At 48.2% G+C, this 19,448-nt stretch overlaps 1 protein-coding gene across 1 annotated transcript; it reads right to left on the bottom strand.

The window, feature by feature from the left end:
- Positions 1-2,037: 2,037 nt before the first annotated feature.
- On the bottom strand, positions 2,038-3,497 carry LOC105053765 (agmatine coumaroyltransferase-2). The gene has a single exon (XM_010935047.4). The coding sequence runs from the start codon at positions 3,445-3,447 to the stop codon at positions 2,116-2,118; it is 1,332 nt and encodes a 443-aa protein (XP_010933349.1). The 5' UTR covers positions 3,448-3,497; the 3' UTR covers positions 2,038-2,115.
- Positions 3,498-19,448: the final 15,951 nt, after the last annotated feature.

Raw genomic sequence — 19,448 nt, 5'->3', positions numbered from 1 at the left:
TAAAATTGAGTGGGTCTTAAACAACATGCTATATTATTCAATAAACAAAAATTCCTTGACGTGCGCAGCAAAGAATATCATATGAGGGGCTTTCTTATTTTGCCACATCTCCTCTAGCGTCTATCTTTAAGAGAAAATCTAAAACTAAACTGGAACGGAACTTCAACCATTAACGGAATCCATCAATGCCATAATTTTAAAAAAATAAACAAAAAAAAAATAAGTGTGCATGTGGAGAGGCCATCCACCCATATCCTCTCTTCTTCTTCGCCAAGCTTCACTCCATTTGTCCACTTTCTTGTCAAGCCATCTTTTCTCCACACGAGGCTTTTTTTCTTCCTTTCGATTCCTTTTCTTTTTCTCTAAATCTCTCTATTTTCCACAATCAAATAAGCTTATAGTATGTATTGAATATTTAATGAATCTATATCACTTGACAATATATATTATATATTTTTGAATATTATTATTTTAAAAATTGCGTATCGGTATACTTAAAAATATATATTAGGATATTGGATGATGGTTTTATTAGGTGTGTATCGTATGGCTATATAATACATATTAGTGAATAACATATTCTGAAAATTATGTATTGATTTGTCTTGATATGTGTATCGGAATACTGGATAACTATTTGCTATGTGTGTACTATTTGAATATTTGCTGTGTATTGATAAATATTATATTTTAGAAATTATGTATCAATTTATCTGAAAATATATACTAAATATTATTGGATATATATAAAAGAAGTTTAAAATATCTATCGGAAAGTCGATAAATATAAATCATCTAGTCATGTATTGTATACTAGTAAATATCATGTTCTAAAAATTGTATACATCAATTTACTTGGATATATGTATTGAAATATTGAAGGACTATTTTACTAGATGTGTATCACCTGATCATTTAGTATATATTGGTGAACACCATATTCTGAAAACTATGTATCTATTTATCGAAAGAGATGTATTGAAATATACTGGATAACTATTTTGCTAGATGTATATATATTATCTAGTCATATAGTATGTGCTTGTGAAAATCATATTTTTGAAATTATCGATTTATCTGGAGGTGTATATTGGGGTATTGAATAACTATTTTGCTAGGTGTGACATCTGATCCAATATTCTGTACCATTTGATCTTCTTCTTCTTCTTCTTTTTTAAGTCACGAAATTGATGTTCTATATTTGTAGGGGGAATCCTATCCTAATTTGATTTTATAGTTTTCTCTTTGAGATGGGCGCTATAGAAAATATAACAAAATAGGAAGCTTGCCAACAGGGTCCTAATTAGACAGTGGTGGTCATACAATAAATGAATATTCATCATGACTTATTGGCAAGAAGCACCTTTTCTACTACATGTTTACCATTTGAATAAATCTGCAAGAACAACTTGTCACGCACGTGAATCTGGAAGCGCAAATCCTATTGAAATTTGGGTCGACATTTAGGTTTCCTTCTTTAGCAGAAGGACAAATTAGTCTGATAACGCCTCCCGTCTTTGTGGTTGGTCTTGAATGTAGATGGTGGTACTCCTAACCATTGCAACAACCACCAACTTCTCTTACTAAATTCTTAACTACATGAAATTCTTAACCTAATTATCTCGGTTGAGATAAACAAATGAACTATAAGATGTCAGATGATATTATTTTTTAATCACTCTTTACCTGCTTAAACATATCTTTAACTAATAAATTCTGAAATTAATATTTAAATATAATTTTTAATTTATATTTATTATATTGGTGGAGATATCTGATATCGATATCTTGTTCACTGAATTCTACTAAAATTTTGGAAAATCTTAGTTCCTTTTGAATTTTCCCATTAACTATATGGATCAAGATAAACACATGCATTATGGTCTCGGCCATCTATCAAGATAGATTTAAAATTAAACCTTGACGATAAATTTGCAGCCTCGTGTGTTTCTTGAAAAGGAGAAGGCCTCAAAATCTCAAATGCATGGAGCATGGTAGGTTGGCAACCCTCCATGGGCAAGTGAATGCGTCCACAAAGAAGAAAGAACTTTTTAATTGTTTATAAGACAAGCAATTATTGATACAAGACTCCAATGGTCAACATGAGATACGCTTCTAGACCAAGGAGTAGCAATCTTGTTTGAAAGCGTCCACACTGTGACAAAACAAAGGCACGAAGGCATCGATGCTGCCATCTCCCATCGACGATGGCAAGATGAACAGCATGCCCTCCACGGGAAAGTAACTAGGCATGAAGTAGTACGGCGGGGCCCCCCCACCAAAATCCAGATCATAGAACGGGAACCTCAGCCAGCTATCCACCTCCAGGTTTGGACACAGCACCGACTTCCCCATGTCCGCCGTCGGCACTAGATTCTCCGACTCCACCACGCCGGAGCTCGCAAAGTCTATAAACGATCGAAAATATCCGTCGTTCACCTTCGCCACCTCGTCGTGGATCAGCTCCGCCGCGAACTGCAATGGTTTGCCGATCAGCTCCGCCACCTTCGCCCGAGGAAACGCCCACAGAACCAAGTTGCCGAAGTACTCATTGGGCACTCGAGGGCTCAACCTCGTGCGCCCGTTCACTGATATCCTTACGTGGGTGGTCTCGCAACCATCTAGCCCTCGGGCCCTCGTCACCAGCCTCCAAAGGTGAGCCACCAAGCTCTCAAACGTGGTGTAGGGCCTGTTGGATTTAGACCCCAGTGAAGCCTGGGCCTTGAGCTTATGTAGGAACTCCTTAGTGAAATGCACCCTGTGAACAACTATGTCATCCTTCAAGGGATTATCCTTACCTTTGTCGAACTTGTTCCTGGTCATGAACTCCACTCCCCTGTGCTTGAACTCGAGCCTCGGAGGGCTGCGAGGGACGAAGAAGGACGCACGGTCGTGCAACGGGAGCGGATCGATGGCGAGACCGCGCGACGCGAGGCCCCATGCAACCAAGAAGTTGCTGGTGGCATGGCCGTCGGCGACTAGGTGGTGCGCCGTGAAACCTACCATCAGGGAGCCACAGGTGAACCGTGTCAGCTGGACCTGGACCAGCTCTGCCACGCCGTGGAGGCTGGGGTGAAAGCTTAGTAATGCCGCTGAGGGTTTGAAGGGCATGGCCTTGTCGAGGGTGGTGTCCGCCGACGCCTCGATGAAGCGCACGCCTTCATCGTTGAGGAGGATAAAGGGGTTACCTTCAGGGTCTTTGCCAAGCCTTCCGGCCCACTCCCGGTATTCGGAGAGCACCCTGGAGAGGCCCTTCTCCACCATAGAGTTAGAAGGGATCGGCGGCCGGAAGGCGTAGATGACGGCAATGTGGGTGTCGTAAGTGACCTTGTCGAAGATGCTTAAGGGGACGCGGAGAGTGGTGGGGGGAGGGTGCCCTTGGTCGGAGGGCTTGACGAGCCGTGAGCTCTCCACTCTCACCATCATGGCTTTGGGGTCGCCTGGCATGGTTTTGGGTTATGGGATTGGCCGTGAGGTTTGAGAAGGGGCTTCCCTGCCCTTGTTGCTTAAGTAGGCTGCAAGCAGTGGGTCATCAGTGTATTGTTCAAGGAGCACGGATCCCCGCAGGATGGACGGCCGCGGACGAGCATGGGGCGTGCGATGCACGCTCGTACCTTGTGTGATGGCCGTCCATCCTGTGATGGACGGCATCTACGGATAATTAAGAAGCCCAGCGTATCTGCTCTTATTAAGTCCTTCGATCTTTTACCAAATAAAAGGCCGTTGGATCCAACTACGTCCGCCTGTTCCTTGTTCTCGGAGGGTCAAAGTTAATTATTTTGTTTACGTACGGCCAGATGGTTAAATGGAGGCTGAATGGGAGTTGATTTCAACTCTATTTTCTGTGGACTGTTCATGTGTTCTCTGCATCGCGCCATTTTAAGTTTTTTTTTTTTTTTTTTTTTTTTTAAGAAAATCCGAATTCACTAAACTATTATAAATATAACTATAAAAATCAAAAAATAAAATATCTAATAATTAATAAAAAAAATTAGATATAGCTGCTCACAATATAGAATCCATACCTACAACAACATATGAAGTCATCCGATCTGTAATATTATTAACTTTTTAAAAAATATATTTATCTTTAAAAAATTGAAAAAATATATCTATTTTTAAATAATTTTACATCATATGATCATGTAATTTTGAAGAAGTTGAGTCCATCAACCACTTTATAATTATCAGAAATTATCTTCCACCAATATAACATGAAAAGCTTTCAAAATATTAATTATAAAAGGTAAGCTTACGCATGCAGTACGTAGCTTCAACATCAAACAGTCTAACTCTGCACTTGTTACCACCATCACAACACTCAAATTTCTGATAACAAAACTTACTCCGTCCGGCTCATCTCTATCAAAAACACTACCATCAAAATTCCATTTCAATTTGTCTTCCCCCTTTTTTTTTTCTTTTCATTTCAATTTTTGTAAGTCTAGCTAGTGATGGTGTGAAAGCAATAATCTGTTAATAACCGGCCAAAGAATTGGTCGTGGGCCACGCGCATCAGGTGAAACCATGAAACCAGGAACATATGCATGCATACATGCTTTTGTGGATTCACCATTAGAATCAAGTTATTGATTCTTACTACCAGTTATAAGGTTCACGATATTCCTGATATCGTCAAGATTTTAAACATTTTCTATTTTATTCTGTGCATATCAACATTTGAGACAATTGAAGGCATATAAGTAACTTAAGTTCGATTACTCTAGGCTGGATATTTTGCACTGCGGAGGATTATACAGGTCTCGGTAGCCATCACATCACCCCATCCCAAATATCAACATCTGTTCTACCAAAAAAAAATATCAACAACGTACGTCTTTTTTCAAAGTTGAATGAGCGAGGTATCCTCCATCATGTTTATTAAATATTATCGATAATATTCAACGTCAGAGTGTTGTCAGAGTGATCCGGCCACTCTTATTATATTATATATGTGATGAAGAGTGAGGGGGGAGGGTGTAGGTTGGCAAGTAATAAAATAGAACTCCTTAGAGTTGAAGTCCTATAAAGTTTACTCAAATGGGATGTTAAGAGCACAATGATCCGGTGAGATTCCTAATTCCAGCTAGCTGTCAGCTAGCAACTCTACAATGCACGAAGCTGGGAAAGAATAGGCTTTGCACATATAGTTAATATAGTTTTCATGGTTTTATCTCAATTGCATTCGTAATTGGGATCTCAGTTTGTTTCCATAATTGATGTTCACCAATACATTGATACTCAATATACGAACTGATGTTTTTTCTTTCAATACATCCGTGTGTGTGTGTGTATATATATAAAACATTTATGCATATATATATATAGACAGACAGGCAGACATATATACTAATTTATTTAAAATATAGCCTGCTATTCTCTCACAATTTCACTATAGGAAGTGGCTTGTGTTGTTGATTAATTATTGGCTAAGTATGAGTTTCTACCGATGAAAAATGTGCTAGCCAAACATGATCAACGTTTTCATAAAAATATGATGGGATAATAAGTGAGGTGGAGCATTCTAGGTCAGCTTAGACTTTGTTCATCCTCAGCTCCTTGGAGCCTCTTGGTTGGTGGGTCGTGCCCACTTTGACAATACATGGAAAGCATCTTATTTAATATATGTTTAGCTTCCGCATAAATCTCTATGAACAACTGGGGATGCATGTGGATCTACAAGTGCAAATTGGCATTGAACATTGGGTTAATTAGCTTTATTCATTGGTAGAAGGATCAATAGTGGTTATTGGTTGGACCAGGGATCAACTGATAGACAAATCCAACTACGAAGTAATATGCCCAACGGACAAAAAGAAAAAAAAAATGATATATGTATGTTTGTGTGTGTTGCTTCATAGTTGGTCTAGTTCATAACTCAACAGTTGATCTGATCCAACTAAAAATTATATAAAAATCAATTAGTTGGCCCTTCCCCCTCATCGTTGTGGTTCTGGACTTAGATATAGATAATGTATTGTCATCATATTTTTTTTAAAAAAGTCTCAAATTTCATACACATGATGAATAAGATTTTTATCCCGGTCCATATCTTGGTTTGCATTGATATCGGGCACCACCAATGATACAATATATGTAAAAATCTGGATTCATCGAGAGGGGACCGGTACCACCTAATGCAATATATACTAAAAAAATCTGGATTCAGCGATCGGGGACTGCTCGCTACCGCGCCTTCTAACCATTGCAACAACCACCAATCCTTGTGTACCAAATTCTTAACTTAATGAAATTATTAAATGCATCAGGAGAAGTGTCTGACTTCTCCCAAGCCACCTCAAGAAAAAAAAAAAAAAAAAAAATGGTGGAATTAAGTACCTTCCTCAAAAAATCTTCAAAAAAAGAAATCTCAGTTGAATTATCTCTTTATATTAGTAATATAATTTTTTAATCATTTCTTTACCTCCTTAAACATATTTTTAATTAATAAATATTTAAATATATATTTAAATATAGTTTTTAATTTAGGTTTATGTTATTGGCTGAGATATCGATATTTTGGTCACTGAATTTTACAAAGATTTTGGATTATCTTGGTTCCTTAGGAATTTTCCCATTAACCATATAGATCGAGATAAACCTATACCACAGTTCATCACGATGTCGGCCAGGTACCAAGATATATTTAAAAAATATATCTTGTGTACCTGTTTCTTAAGAACGGGAAAAAAAAAAAAACTCAAATCTCAAATGCATGCAGCACATGCATGGTAGCTTGGCAACCCATGGGCAAGCCAATGCGTCGTCATACATATATAGAAGAGAGAAATTTTCTCTTTTTAATTAGAAAAGTAATTATTGAGAAAATAACGATCCTAATGATCAACATAGAGACACTTCTTGTACCAAAAAAATAAAAATGAAAAAAAAAAAGAAAAAAGAGAGAGACATTTCTAGACCAAGGCGGAGCAATCATTTTTGAAAGTGTCCACATTGTCTTCGATCAGCGATTGCAAGATGAACAACATGCCCTCGGAGATAGAGGTCGGAATAAGACCTGACAAGTAGTTGTTATTTGACAGGTCAAGTGCTTGTAAGCTCCGGAGTTTTCCAATGGAGTCAGGAACACTACCGGCAAGGAGATTCTGGCCCAGGTCAAGGATACTCAGGTGGAACAATTTCCCGATATCAGGAGGAATGCTACCTGATATTTGGTTCCCTCCCAGGCGCAGCCATTGAAGGGTGGTGGAGAGATTCGCTATGGAGCCGGGCAGCGTGCCTCGGAGCCTGTTCTCATTAAGGTGCAATAGTTGTAGGTTGCTGCAATTCGTCAAGGAATTGAGGAAGCTCCAGTCATCGGCATCTTGGGCTTCTAGTTGATTACTGTCCAGACCTAACCAGTACACAGCCCTGGCAAGGCAGCTAGGCTTGTGGGGATTGTTCCAGTGAACCTATTTCCTGAGAGCTCGATGTTTCGGAGGCCTGATGCATTGGCGAGTGACACGGGGATGGGCCCGTGAAAGTGGTTGGAGTACATGAAGAGTGCCTGGAGTTTTGGAAGAGAGCGGCCCAAGTCGGGAGGAAGAGTGCCGATGAGCTCATTATCAGCGACACCAAGGTACGCGAGGTTCGAGAGGTCGTAGATGGTGGAAGGAACCCTGCCCAACAACGTGTTATGCGATAGCCCGATATCAGTCAGAGTGAGAATGGAGGGAGCCGACTGACGATGGGAAACCTCCGGATAGCGTGTTTTCTGTCAGATAACTCACGTGATATACTTGATAAAAAGATAATTTATTTTTTTTCTTTTAGTATAGAAAAATAGTTTCAAAATTTGCCATTCATATATTCTTTTGTGTTGCTATTTTTATAAATAAATTATTAAAATTTATTCATATTTTTTATAATATTTTTTATATTTTTTAGATTTGAAAAAAATGGATGAACGACGGAGACATTAGAAATGAGAATGTGATATTTTAAAATTAAAATTAAATATTTATGAAAAAAATAATTTAATCATCTTCTGAGTGGATAAGATTTTTTTTTATTTCATGTAAATATTATTTATAAAAATAATTTATATATTTTAAAAAATATAAGAATATGAATAGATTGATCCATAGAAAAGTTGTTCAACTTTTTTATAATATTTATCTATCAAAGAATGAGTTGGTACAATGCACACACGAACAATTATGCCGTCTTTTTAAGGGATGATCCTTGCCTTTGTTGACCGTTCTTGTTCTTGGTTGTGAACTCCACACCTTGGTGCTTGAACTCGAGCTTCGGAGGGCTGCAAGGGATGAAGAAGGTCACACGATTGTGCAAGGAGAGCAGGTCAATGGCGAGACCGCACGTCAAAAGGCCCCATGCAACCAAGAAGTTGATGGTGGCATGGTTGTCGGCGACTAGGTGATGCATCATCAACCCCACCATCAGGGAGCCACAAGTGAACCGTGTTAGCTAGATCCGGACCAGCTCTGCCACGCCGTGGAGGCTGGGGTGAAAGCTTAGTAATTAATGCCGCCGAGGGCTTGAAGGGAATGGCCTTGTCCAGGTGGATGTCTGCCAACGCCTCGATGAAGTGCACACCTTTATCATTAAGGAAGATATTAATGAGGTTGCCTTCAGGGTCTTTGCCAAGCCTTTCGCCCTACTCCTGATACTCGAAGAGCACCCTGGGAGCCCCTTCTCCACCGTAAAGTTAGAAGGGGTCGGTGGTCGAAAGGCATAGATGACGGCAATGTAGGTGTTGTAGTGACCTTGTCGAAGATGCTCAAGAGGAGGGTGCCTTTGGTCGGAGGGCTTGACGAGCCTAGAGCTCTCCACTCTCACCTTCATGGCTTTGGGATCGTTTGGCATGGCTTTATCAATCAAAAACACCTTCCAGCTCAAATCTCACGAGAAGAGGGGGAAAAAAAAATGTCTCTATGGATTTTTTTCTTCCTATATGGCTAAAAGGCTGCATTTGGGCTGGGATTTGGATAGGCCCTTAACAGATGTGAGCTAAATGAGCCAATAGATCCGATGCCTGGAGGATTTTTAACTCAATCATGCAGAAATATTCAAGTGGACCCTTATTAATTAGCAGGATTCCATGCTTATTAGCTGTTAGAACCCTTTGTTGTACTCCTACATGGGTAATCATGATAAATTATGATATTATCTATGTAAGGATGCAGTCACATTTTAAGTGGACCTTTTCCGGTCGCATGGCGTTTGCGCGAAGATCAGTTACATTTTTTTTAAAAAAAAAAATAGTGTTGGAGAATACCGACCGACCCCGCTCATGCCGATTTATAATCGGACATACACGGCCGACCGACCGACCGATTGATCGACCGACCGATTGTCGGGTGCCGTTACCGACCGATCGATGGCTGTCGACCGACCGAGGATATGTCAGTCGGGCAGATCTTTTCCGCCCTCCCGACCGACTGCACCAGGGGGTCCGATGCCCAACTCCCGCGACGTACCCGACTGACCGTCGGAGGGGTCCGAATCTCCACCCGACGCCTCTCAGCTGGCCACCGACCCAAGGTCGGTAGACTCCTCCAATCGCCGTACTACTGCCAGAGACTGTCGGTCCTGACAACAGCATGCGGCACTGCCGCCTAGGGGCATTATCCCACCTAGGGTATGGGTCAACCCTAGTGATTTGACAGCCTCACGACGATTTGACACATTTATGGCGACTCTGACAATCTCCAGTGAATTGACAATTCTTCAATTGTCTGCGCCATTAATGACGGTGCCATACCACGCTCCACTATATACATCGGGGAAGGCAACAGTGCTAGGGGTCTTTTCGAAAACTCTCAGGCTTGCTCCCTCTCTCTCTCTCTTTCCCTCTCTCGTTGAGCTCCTTGTTTTCTTCTCACTGTTGCCTAGTCTCCTCTCTGACTTGACCGTCGGAGGGTCCCCGCCGGAGCCACCTCCGATCAGTGCGGACTTTCTTTTGCAGACGCTCGTTCCTGGCGATCAGGCGATGAGGGGATTGGCCGCAACAGATTGGCACGCCAGGAAGGGGCGAAGCAACGCTCATAGTGACAAGTTAGTGCTTCATCGACAGCATAGGGGATCGTAACCCCCACGGAACCCTAGATGACAAAGACAAGAGCTCAGTGATCGAGGGTCATTGGATCAGCGAGGCGCTCTTCCCGTCGGGAAGAGGTCTCTCCTCCACCCTCCGCGGTGGAACCCAGCTCTCCACACCCCGTGGTGACCACGGAGGCGCAAATCACGACGATCGTGCGGCGGATGACCGTGCTGACGGACGCGGTCAAAAGCCTCCAGCAACAGCCGATCCAGCTGCCGCCATCACCGACCGGACAACCGGCGGCACGTCCGATGCCCTCCAGGAGCAGCCGTCGACGCCCGCGTCGATCTCCGTCGCCTCCGCGGGAGCACCTGCCACAGCACTCCTACAGAGAGGAGGAGGAGGGGCCGCGGCGCGACGCCCACTGGTCCCACGAACGCCGTCCGCCTCTCTTTCGGACTCTTCTGGAGACTCTGCTCCTGGGGTCTCCCAGCACCGACGGACAGACGACTACGAACGCAGGTTCGAGAAAATCGACCGTCGGCTCGCACAGCTACAGGTGGACGGGCGGAAGTCTTCAAATGACGTCGACTTCCAGACCATCCAACCTCTCTCTCGACTCATCCTCGACGAACCGATCCCCAGTCGGTTCAAGATGCCGCATGTGGAGCCTTACGACGGCTCCACCGACCCAATCAACCACCTGGAGAGCTACAAAGCTCTCATGACGATTCAAGGGGCAACCGACGCTCTCTTTTGCATCGATCTTCGATCGGGAAGTATCCACTCCTTCGGACAGCTCGAGCACTCTTTCGTGGCTCACTTCAGCACCAGTCGGAAGCCGCCGCGAACGTCGGACAGCCTTTTCTCCCTCAAACAGGGAGAAAACGAGATGCTCCGATACTTCGTGATGTGGTTCAACGCGGCCATGCTTGAGGTCCGGGATCTCAACGAAGACATGGCTATCTCAGCTATGAAACGGGGGCTGAGGGCGTCCTGGTTCACTTACTCCCTGGACAAGACCCTCTCCCAGATGTATGCCGAACTATTGGAGCGCGCGTACAAGTACATGCGCACAGACGAAGAAGCCTCCGACTGACGCTTGACCGAGTTCAAGGGCCCGAAGGAAAAGCGAAAAAAGGGTCGGGACCCCGCCGAACCTAGCAGGCCCCCGACCGACGGTCGGATCTCACCCCCGCGATGAAATCAGAAGTCGCCCCGACGGCAGACTCCAAGGCCGACACGCCCCAGGTATGACTCCTACACTCCTCTCTCTGCTCCCCGTGCGCAGATTCTGATGGAGATCGAGGGGGAAGAGTACCTGCGACAGCCTTCGCCTCTGAAGGCAAAAGGCCTCGACCGACAGAAGTACCGTCGATTCCACTGGGGCCACGGCCACAATACCGAGCAATGCATCCAGCTTAAGGATGAGATCGAAGCTCTCATCTGCCGAGGGTATCTCGATAAATTTCGAAGGAACCCGCCGACTCAACCAGTCGCCGATCGACGACCCCAGTCGACTGAAGAAGCGACGACTAATCTGCCAACGACCGGGGTCATCAATATGATTTCCAAACGACTTAGCCCGGGGACGTCTGTTGGAGGGGAGCCGACGAAGAGGCTGCGCCCGGATGACGTAATTACCTTTACGGAAGAAGATGTTCGGGGCATCCAAACTTCCCACGACGACGCTGTTGTTGTCTCGACGACAATAGCGAACTATGATGTAAAATTTTTTTTTGTAGATAATGGAAGTTCAACGAACATTTTGTTTTACTCGACCTTCTTCCGAATGCGACTATCAACCGACAGACTCAAGAGGATCCCTACGCCCTTGATAGGCTTCGCCGGAGATGCTGTCGTGACGGAAGGAGAAGTTACCCTGTCCATGACGGTCGGTACCGAACCACGACAAAGCACGGTCCATTTGACTTTCACGGTCGTCCAGGTGCCTTCGGCCTACAACGCCATACTTGAAAGACCCGGACTAAACGCCCTCAAGGCGATTGTCTCGATGTACCATCTCTTGATCCAGTTTCTGATCAAAAATAGAGTCGGGGAGATGCGTGGAGACCAACAACTCGCTCGCCGATGCTTCCAGATCTCCGCTCAAAGCAACAAGTTGAAGGGCTCCCTGACGATCGACAAATTAGACCAACGGAAGGAGGGAGAACGGGGCTCACCGGCCGAACAGCTCGTGTCAATCCCGATAGCGGAGAGCCCCGACCGAAAGGTGTGGGTCGGGTCTCAACTACCCGACCTCGAACGACAACGATTGGCGGAGCTGCTGAAGGCCAATGCCGACATATTTGCTTGGTCGGCAGCAGATATGTCGAGCATCCCCCCGAAGACAATAACGCACCGACTCAACATCAATCCGACGGTGAGGCTGGTGAGGTAGAAGAAAAGGTCTTTTGCTCCTGAAAGACAGAAGGCCATCGACGAAGAAGTGGACAAGCTGCTCGAGACGGGCTTCATCAGAGAAGCCACATATCCCGATTGGCTCGCCAATGTTGTCATGGTCAAGAAAGCCAACGAAAAGTGGAGGATTTGTATCGACTACACCGACTTGAATCGGGCCTGTCCGAAGGACAGCTTTTCACTTCCAAAGATCGACCAGCTGGTGGACGCGACGTCTGGTTATCGACTGCTCAGCTTCATGGACGCTTTTATCGGGTACAATCAGATCTGGATGGTGCCCGAAGATGAGGAGTAACTGCCTTCGTGACTCCCAAGGGCCTCTACTGCTACCGAGTAATATCCTTCGGGCTGAAGAACGTTGGTGCCACCTACCAATGACTTGTCAACAGGGTCTTTAAAGATCAGATTGGGTGCAACATGAAAGTATATATCGACGACATGCTGGTAAAAAGTGCGCAAATTTCAGATCATGTCTGGGATCTCGAAGAAACCTTTCGCACTCTACGACAACATCGGATGAAGCTGAACCCGACTAAGTGTGCCTTCGGAGTAACCTCGGAGAAGTTTCTCGGGTTCATCGTCTCGCAACGGAGAATCGAGGCCAACCCTGAGAAAATCAAGGCCATCATCGACGTGCGCCACCCGAACACCAAGAAGGAAGTCCAGCAGTTGAATGGAAAAATCATCGCTCTCAGCCGGTTCATCTCTCGATCGGCTGAAAGGTGCCTCCCGTTCTTCAAAACTCTGAGGCAGGCGAAGGGCTTCTCTTGGTCGGATGAGTGCCAACGGGCCTTCGAGGATCTAAAGAGGTACTTGGCTTCCCCGCCGTTGCTTGTGAAGCCGGAGGTCGGGGAGACATTGTATCTCTATTTGGCCACCTCCCCCGACGCGGTCAGTTCGGTGCTCGTCAGAGAAAACGAGAGCCAGACCCATCAACCTATCTACTATACCAGCAAAGTGCTCTGCGGTGCTGAAGCCCGATATTCGGAGATGGAAAAGATAATTTTTGCCCTGACCGTCTTCGCACAGCGACTCCGCCCATACTTCCAGGCGCACGCCATTGTGGTTCTCACCAACCAGCCCCTGAGGGCGATACTGCGTCGACCTGATACATCGGGACGACTAGCAAAGTGGACGATAAAGCTCAGCGAGTTCGACATACAGTACCGACCGCGACCTGCCTTAAAGGCCCAGATCCTGGCCGACTTCATCGCAGAATGCCCGACGACCGACCAAGGGTCGGAAGACGTGGACCCCGGGCGAGATGCGGCCTCCAAGCCTGACCCGTTCTCCACCTGGGTACTGCACATCGACGGAGCTTCAAACGCTCAAGGGAGCGGGGCTGGGTTCCTGCTCACCAACTCGGATGGGGTAGTCATCGAGTACGCCCTCCGATTCGACTTCAAAGCCTCCAATAACCAAGCCGAGTATGAAGCACTCCTCGCCGGCTTGAGGATAGCAAGGGAACTTGGGATCGACAGCCTCAGGGCATTCTCCGATTCTCAGCTGATCGTGGGGCAGGTCAAAGGTGAATTCAAGGTGCGAGATCCAGCCATGGCAAAATATCTCCAGAAAGTGAAGGATCTCGTGACGCGCCTCGGGTATTTTGAAATCTCCCACATCCCTAGGTCGGAGAATGCCCGGGCCGACGCACTCTCCAGGATGGCGACCTCGACTTTCGACTCTTTGGGCCGGACGTTCGTGGAGAATCTCGAGCAGCCGAGTATCGACAAGGTCGAGGAGGTGCTACAACTGACGGTCGAACCAAGCTGGATGGATCCGATTGTTCAGTACCTGACAGACGGGATCAGCCCTGAAGACCCCGCGGAGGTCAGGCGGCTCCGATGGTCGGCCTCCCAATATGTGATCATGGATGGCCGACTCTACAAAAGGTCGTTCTCCTTCCCTTGCTCAGGTGCTTGAGACCGACCGACGCAGATTACGCACTCAGAGAAGTGCACGAAGGAATCTGCGGGAGTCACTTGGGGGGCAAATCCTTAGCCTATAAGGTCCTGCGGCAGGGTTACTACTGGCCCACCATGAGAAAGGACGCGGCTGAGTTGGTCCGGAAGTGCGAACCATGCCAGAAGTATGCCAACGTACAACACCGACCGGCCAGCCAAATCACTCCTATTGCCGCCTCATGGCCCTTTGCTTAATGGGGGGTCGACATCCTTGGTCCTTTCCTTCCGGCATCGGGCCAGAGGAAGTTCATAGTCGTCGCCATCGACTACTTAACCAAGTGGGTGGAGGCCGAGCCCCTGGCGCAGATTACCGAATGGAAGATGGAGGACTTCGTCCAAAAGTTCATTATCTTCAGGTTCGGATTGCCACATACCATTATCACCGACAACGGGCGACAGTTCGACAACCAGGACTTCAGAGATTTCTGCGTGAGGTTTCACATCACGCACCGACTGACTTCAGTCGGACACCCACAGTCCAATGGCGAAGTCGAGGTGACCAACCAGACCATATTACACGGGCTTAAAACCCGACTGAATGAAGCCAAAGACCTCTGGATCAACGAGCTGAGCTCCGTTCTGTGGGCTTACCGAACGACCTCCCGCATCCCGATCGGGGAGTCACCTTTCAGTTTGGCCTATGGGACGGAGGCGATGATACCACTCGAGATTGGACTGCCATCTATCAGGGTCGAGCAGTATCAAGAGCCGAACAACTCTGATTGCTGGAGAGCCGACCTAGACCTCCTTCCCAAACTACGGAACGAGGCTCAACTTCGTATGGCTTCATACCGACAGAGAGTGGCCCGATATTACAACGCCAAGGTCAAGCCAAAGCTTTTCAGGCCTGGGGACCTAGTCTTAAGAAAGGCAGAAGTCTCGAAGCCCCTAGACTAAGGGAAGCTAGCTCCGAATTGGGAAGGGCCCTACATGGTAGCGGACACCTACGGACCAAGGGCTTACCGACTGGAAACTCTGGAAGGAAAATCGATTTCCCGGACCTGGAACGCTGACAACCTGAAGTTGAATCATCAATGAACTTTGTACCTGTTCATTCGGAATGCAAATCCAGTTTCAAATTTTGAAGTTTTCACTCTTCGACTGACGATCGGCGCTCGCCAAGAAGGCCGAGTGCCGACGTCCCGACTCGAACTTAATGTCTACATGGAACCGACGGCCCGATCGCCGACGATGCATCGGACGCTCTCAAGGGCCGAACCGTCCATGACAACGGAAGTTAACACTCCTTCTACGGTCGAACTTTCGGGCCAAACGATCGGCTAACTTGCCGAATGAGCCCCGACCAAAGAAAGGCTTCACGCCTGCGCGACCGCCATCGTGACTCACCGATCGAGCTACGGTCGGTCGAAGGAATTCGGCTTACCACCGTCTATCACACGAAGCGACCACTGTCGCGTTCATGACTCACCGACCGAGCTACAGCCGGCCGGGAGATATTTGACTTACCACCGTATATCATGCGGCGCAGTGTAAGTACCCGACACAAGGGTATCGGGATTCGACTTATCATCGTCTCCCCGACTAAACACGCCGGACGACATCTGACTGAATGCGTTGAAAGAGATCCGACTGCCAAGTCTTATCCGACGGTCGGTCGGCTTTCGACTCAACGAGCGCGCCCGACTCACAGCCGGGCGAAGGACGCCCGACTCACAACCGGGCGAAGGATGCCCGACTTAGGCCCTCGACCATCGAAAGGCCGATCCAAGGTCGGAACTTGTTCTACCTTCGTGGCAGCAAGAATTACCGAACGTCCTAACTGATCTATATGAGTTTGCGACTTACGTGTTCAAATGCATTCCACAACACATGAAAAAAGAAAGACGTGCGGAAGAAAAAAGTTTAAGTCCAAAACTTTGACTTTGATTTCATTAAAGATCAAGACAAGTTTACAAACTGGGCTGAAACCCGACTACAAGTATAACAGGCCGAAGCAAAAACAAAAATAAAAAATCGACTAATCCTTAGAGTCGGCCTCCTCCACTAGATGACGGCCGGGGACGGTCAGCGAACCTGCTCTGGCTTCGACAGTCGGGGCCGCTTGATCTTCGGTGGCTTGCTCTGCATCTTCTTCGGCTTCCACCCTGGTGGTGAGGCCTTTCGATGCTGGGTCGGCCGTCTCCTCTGCAGCTGGGGCCTCCGACTCTGGCAGAACAATGCTGCTGAGATCAAGCTCTGGGTACAGGCTTCGAACGACTTTTCGAGCATCCTCGTACCCGATCCGGTACGAAAGGAAGCCGCTCTCTAGAAGCTCTTCTCGGTACTCTTCCGAGTCACGGAAGTCTTCGACGACCCGACCCATGGCCTCCTTCGCCGACTCCGCTTCTGCCCTCGCGATGTCCGCGTCGGCCTGGGCAACGGACAGACCTTCCTTGGCCTTAGCAAGATTTTCGAGGCTTACTCGGAGCTGCTCGTGGTCGGCCTCCAGCTCCTTGGCGAAGCTGTCCCGCTCGTGCCGAAGCTGACGGACAGTCCGGGACTTCTTCTTCGCATCGTCCCGGGTCGACTGCAGTTCCGACTCCGATGTCGCCAAGGCGCCCTTGAGTCGGGAGACCTCCTCCGTGAGTCGGGAGACCTCCCCCTCAAGTCGGCCCTCCCGTTCGACTGACCATTGCAGCTGGTCGACCAGGACGACTTTGTCGGCTTCAACGGCCGCGACCTTGTCTCTCCAAGCCGCGCGTATGTCGCCGAACTTTCGGTATCCGGCCTCTAGCTCGGATATGTTGTAGACCAGCTGCAGAAAGCAAAATCGACCGTCAAGAGATCGGACTCACAGAAATAATATTGAAAACGAAGGAGAGAAGAATTTACCCGAATCATCATCGGGTAGAACGAAGACAGCATGTCGGAGACACGCTGGTTCTTCATCGCCTCGATGTCAGTGGGAAGAAGGAGTGCCTGGCACAGCCTCCTGGCCAAGTCATGGTTGGCCAGGCCTGATGCACTTTCGGGGAGTGGGAAGTCGGTCGATCCTCCACCGCCGACCGACCATCCTTCATCGCCCGACGCCATAGGGGCCTTCCCTCGGTCGGACGCCCAAGCCCTGACGTCGGAGGTGGATGGCAAACTTGAGCCCGACCGAGTCTCGACCGACGGTGCGGCAGCAGCGGGTGCAGGTCGCTCGGGCTCGTGCGCCTCCTCCCGATCCTCCTCTGTCGGCTGAGCGGCCAGTGCGCCATCGACCGACTCATCGACCGCCCTTCTTTCGGGCGAGAAGGCACCCTCGCCCGACGGTCCCTCGGACGGGACTTCGACGAGCATTGTTGGCGCCGACAGTGCGATGACGGGCTCCGCCCCCGACCCAGTCGCTCTGCTCGGTGGAGCTACGTGGGGCCTCTTGGGAGGCCGCGACGGCCCGACCCCTTGCGCCGGCCTCTTTCGAACGGCGTACTGACATACGTCGGCTGCCGTCAGTCTTGATCTCGATGGCATATCTGCAAACAACGACAGACGGTCAGCACCATAAAGAAAAAACAAAAAAAAGAAAAAGGGGAAGAAAAATGAAAGACCGATCTAAGCGAGGGATCGGGCTGAGGCCGGCATCGTACAGGGCCTGCTCGGTGACGAGCTCCCTCTGCTTCGGCACCGAGATGTCCTTCAGCCGGTGGAAGTCTTTCCGGTCCTCAGCTTCCACCAGACTGTTCTCGTTCGGCTCGGTTCGGGGATTCCCCCAACGGACAGGGAACCCCCAAGGAGTGGAAGAGGATGCGAAGAAGAACTGGTTCTTCCATCCGTGAATAGACGACGGAAGATCAGTAATGAAAGAGAGCCCCTTCTGAGGATTGAAGTACCACCACCCTCGGACTTTAGGGTGGGGTCGGAGGACGAAGAAAGCTCGGAAGAGGGATATCCGAGGATCAGTCGGCAAAAGCCAACACAGAAGAGCAAAACTGACTATTAGCCGAACTGAGTTCGGCACGAGTTGCGCCGGGCACAGCCCGTAATAGTCTAGCACATTTCGGACGAACTCCGGGACCGGGAAGCGAAGGTCGGCCCGAAGGTCCTCCACGTAGAAGGCCACCTGGCTCTCAGGCGGGCTGTTAACCCGACCATTGGCACCAGGGGTGAATAGCCGAAACTGCTCCGGGATGCAATATTGCTCCCGGAGCCGATCGACGTTCGGCCCCGATAGTGAAGAAATCTCCACCTCCGGGGTCGATCGAGGGTCGTCAGTCGGCTCTCCCGACCGACTGCCTCGTGGAGATGTTCTAGCCATGGACTGGAACAAAAGATAAGAAAATGAAGAAGAAGGCAGGGAGGGAGACGGTGAAGATGGAGAAGGCCCTTAGAAGAAAATCTGAAAGGAAGGAAGACGGAGTACCTGAAACTACGTGCGCAGAGTTTCGACAGCAAAGTGAGGGGGTAAAAACTGAATATGGGCGACCCTGTATATATAGTACCTCCCGACGGTCGAGATGAAGGCACGATCAACGAGGAGTCCCCAGATCTCGCCACGTGGCATCGTCCGGGCCGTTCGTCGGCCCGACGGTTCGACGCACCCATCCTCAAATCGAGCCACGTCACCTCAATCCGCTCCAACGGACCCGTCCCAATGGCCACGTGCCACGTGGCACAGAGGCCGTGACGTTTCATATCCCCGAAGGGACAGCGGGAACGACGGTTTCCCTTTCCGATGGGACGAGACGTCTGACACCGACAGAACGTCCGACACCGATGGGACACCTGGCGCCGACAGGACATCTGACACCGACGAGACGTCTGACACCGATTGGACATCTGACGCCAGTGAATCACCCGGCATTCATGAGATGCCTGACATCATATCAACCTGCGGTACGGTCGGAACTTGATACACAGAGGATCCACTCCTTTTCGCCCGACGCTACTGCCCAAACGAAGACATCGACCAGCGCGCCGTCCGACTCAGGAGTGAAGGTGGGCAACTGTTGGGGAATACCGACCGACCCCGCTCATGCCGACTTATAATCGGGCATACACGACCGACCGACCGACCGACCGACCGATCGACCGATCGATCATCGGGTGCCGTTACCGACCGATCGACGGCTGTCGACCGA

This window comes from Elaeis guineensis, chromosome 2 (assembly GCF_000442705.2).
Source record: "Elaeis guineensis isolate ETL-2024a chromosome 2, EG11, whole genome shotgun sequence".
NCBI lineage: Eukaryota > Viridiplantae > Streptophyta > Magnoliopsida > Arecales > Arecaceae > Elaeis > Elaeis guineensis.
The sequence above is the reverse complement of the archived record's forward strand: the minus strand, read 5'-3'. Positions and strand labels throughout refer to the sequence as shown.

Coding starts and splice junctions, on each gene's coding strand:
- LOC105053765 (XM_010935047.4), bottom strand. CDS start 3,447: ATGCCAGGCGACCCCAAAGCCATGATGGTGAGAGTGGAGAGCTCACGG.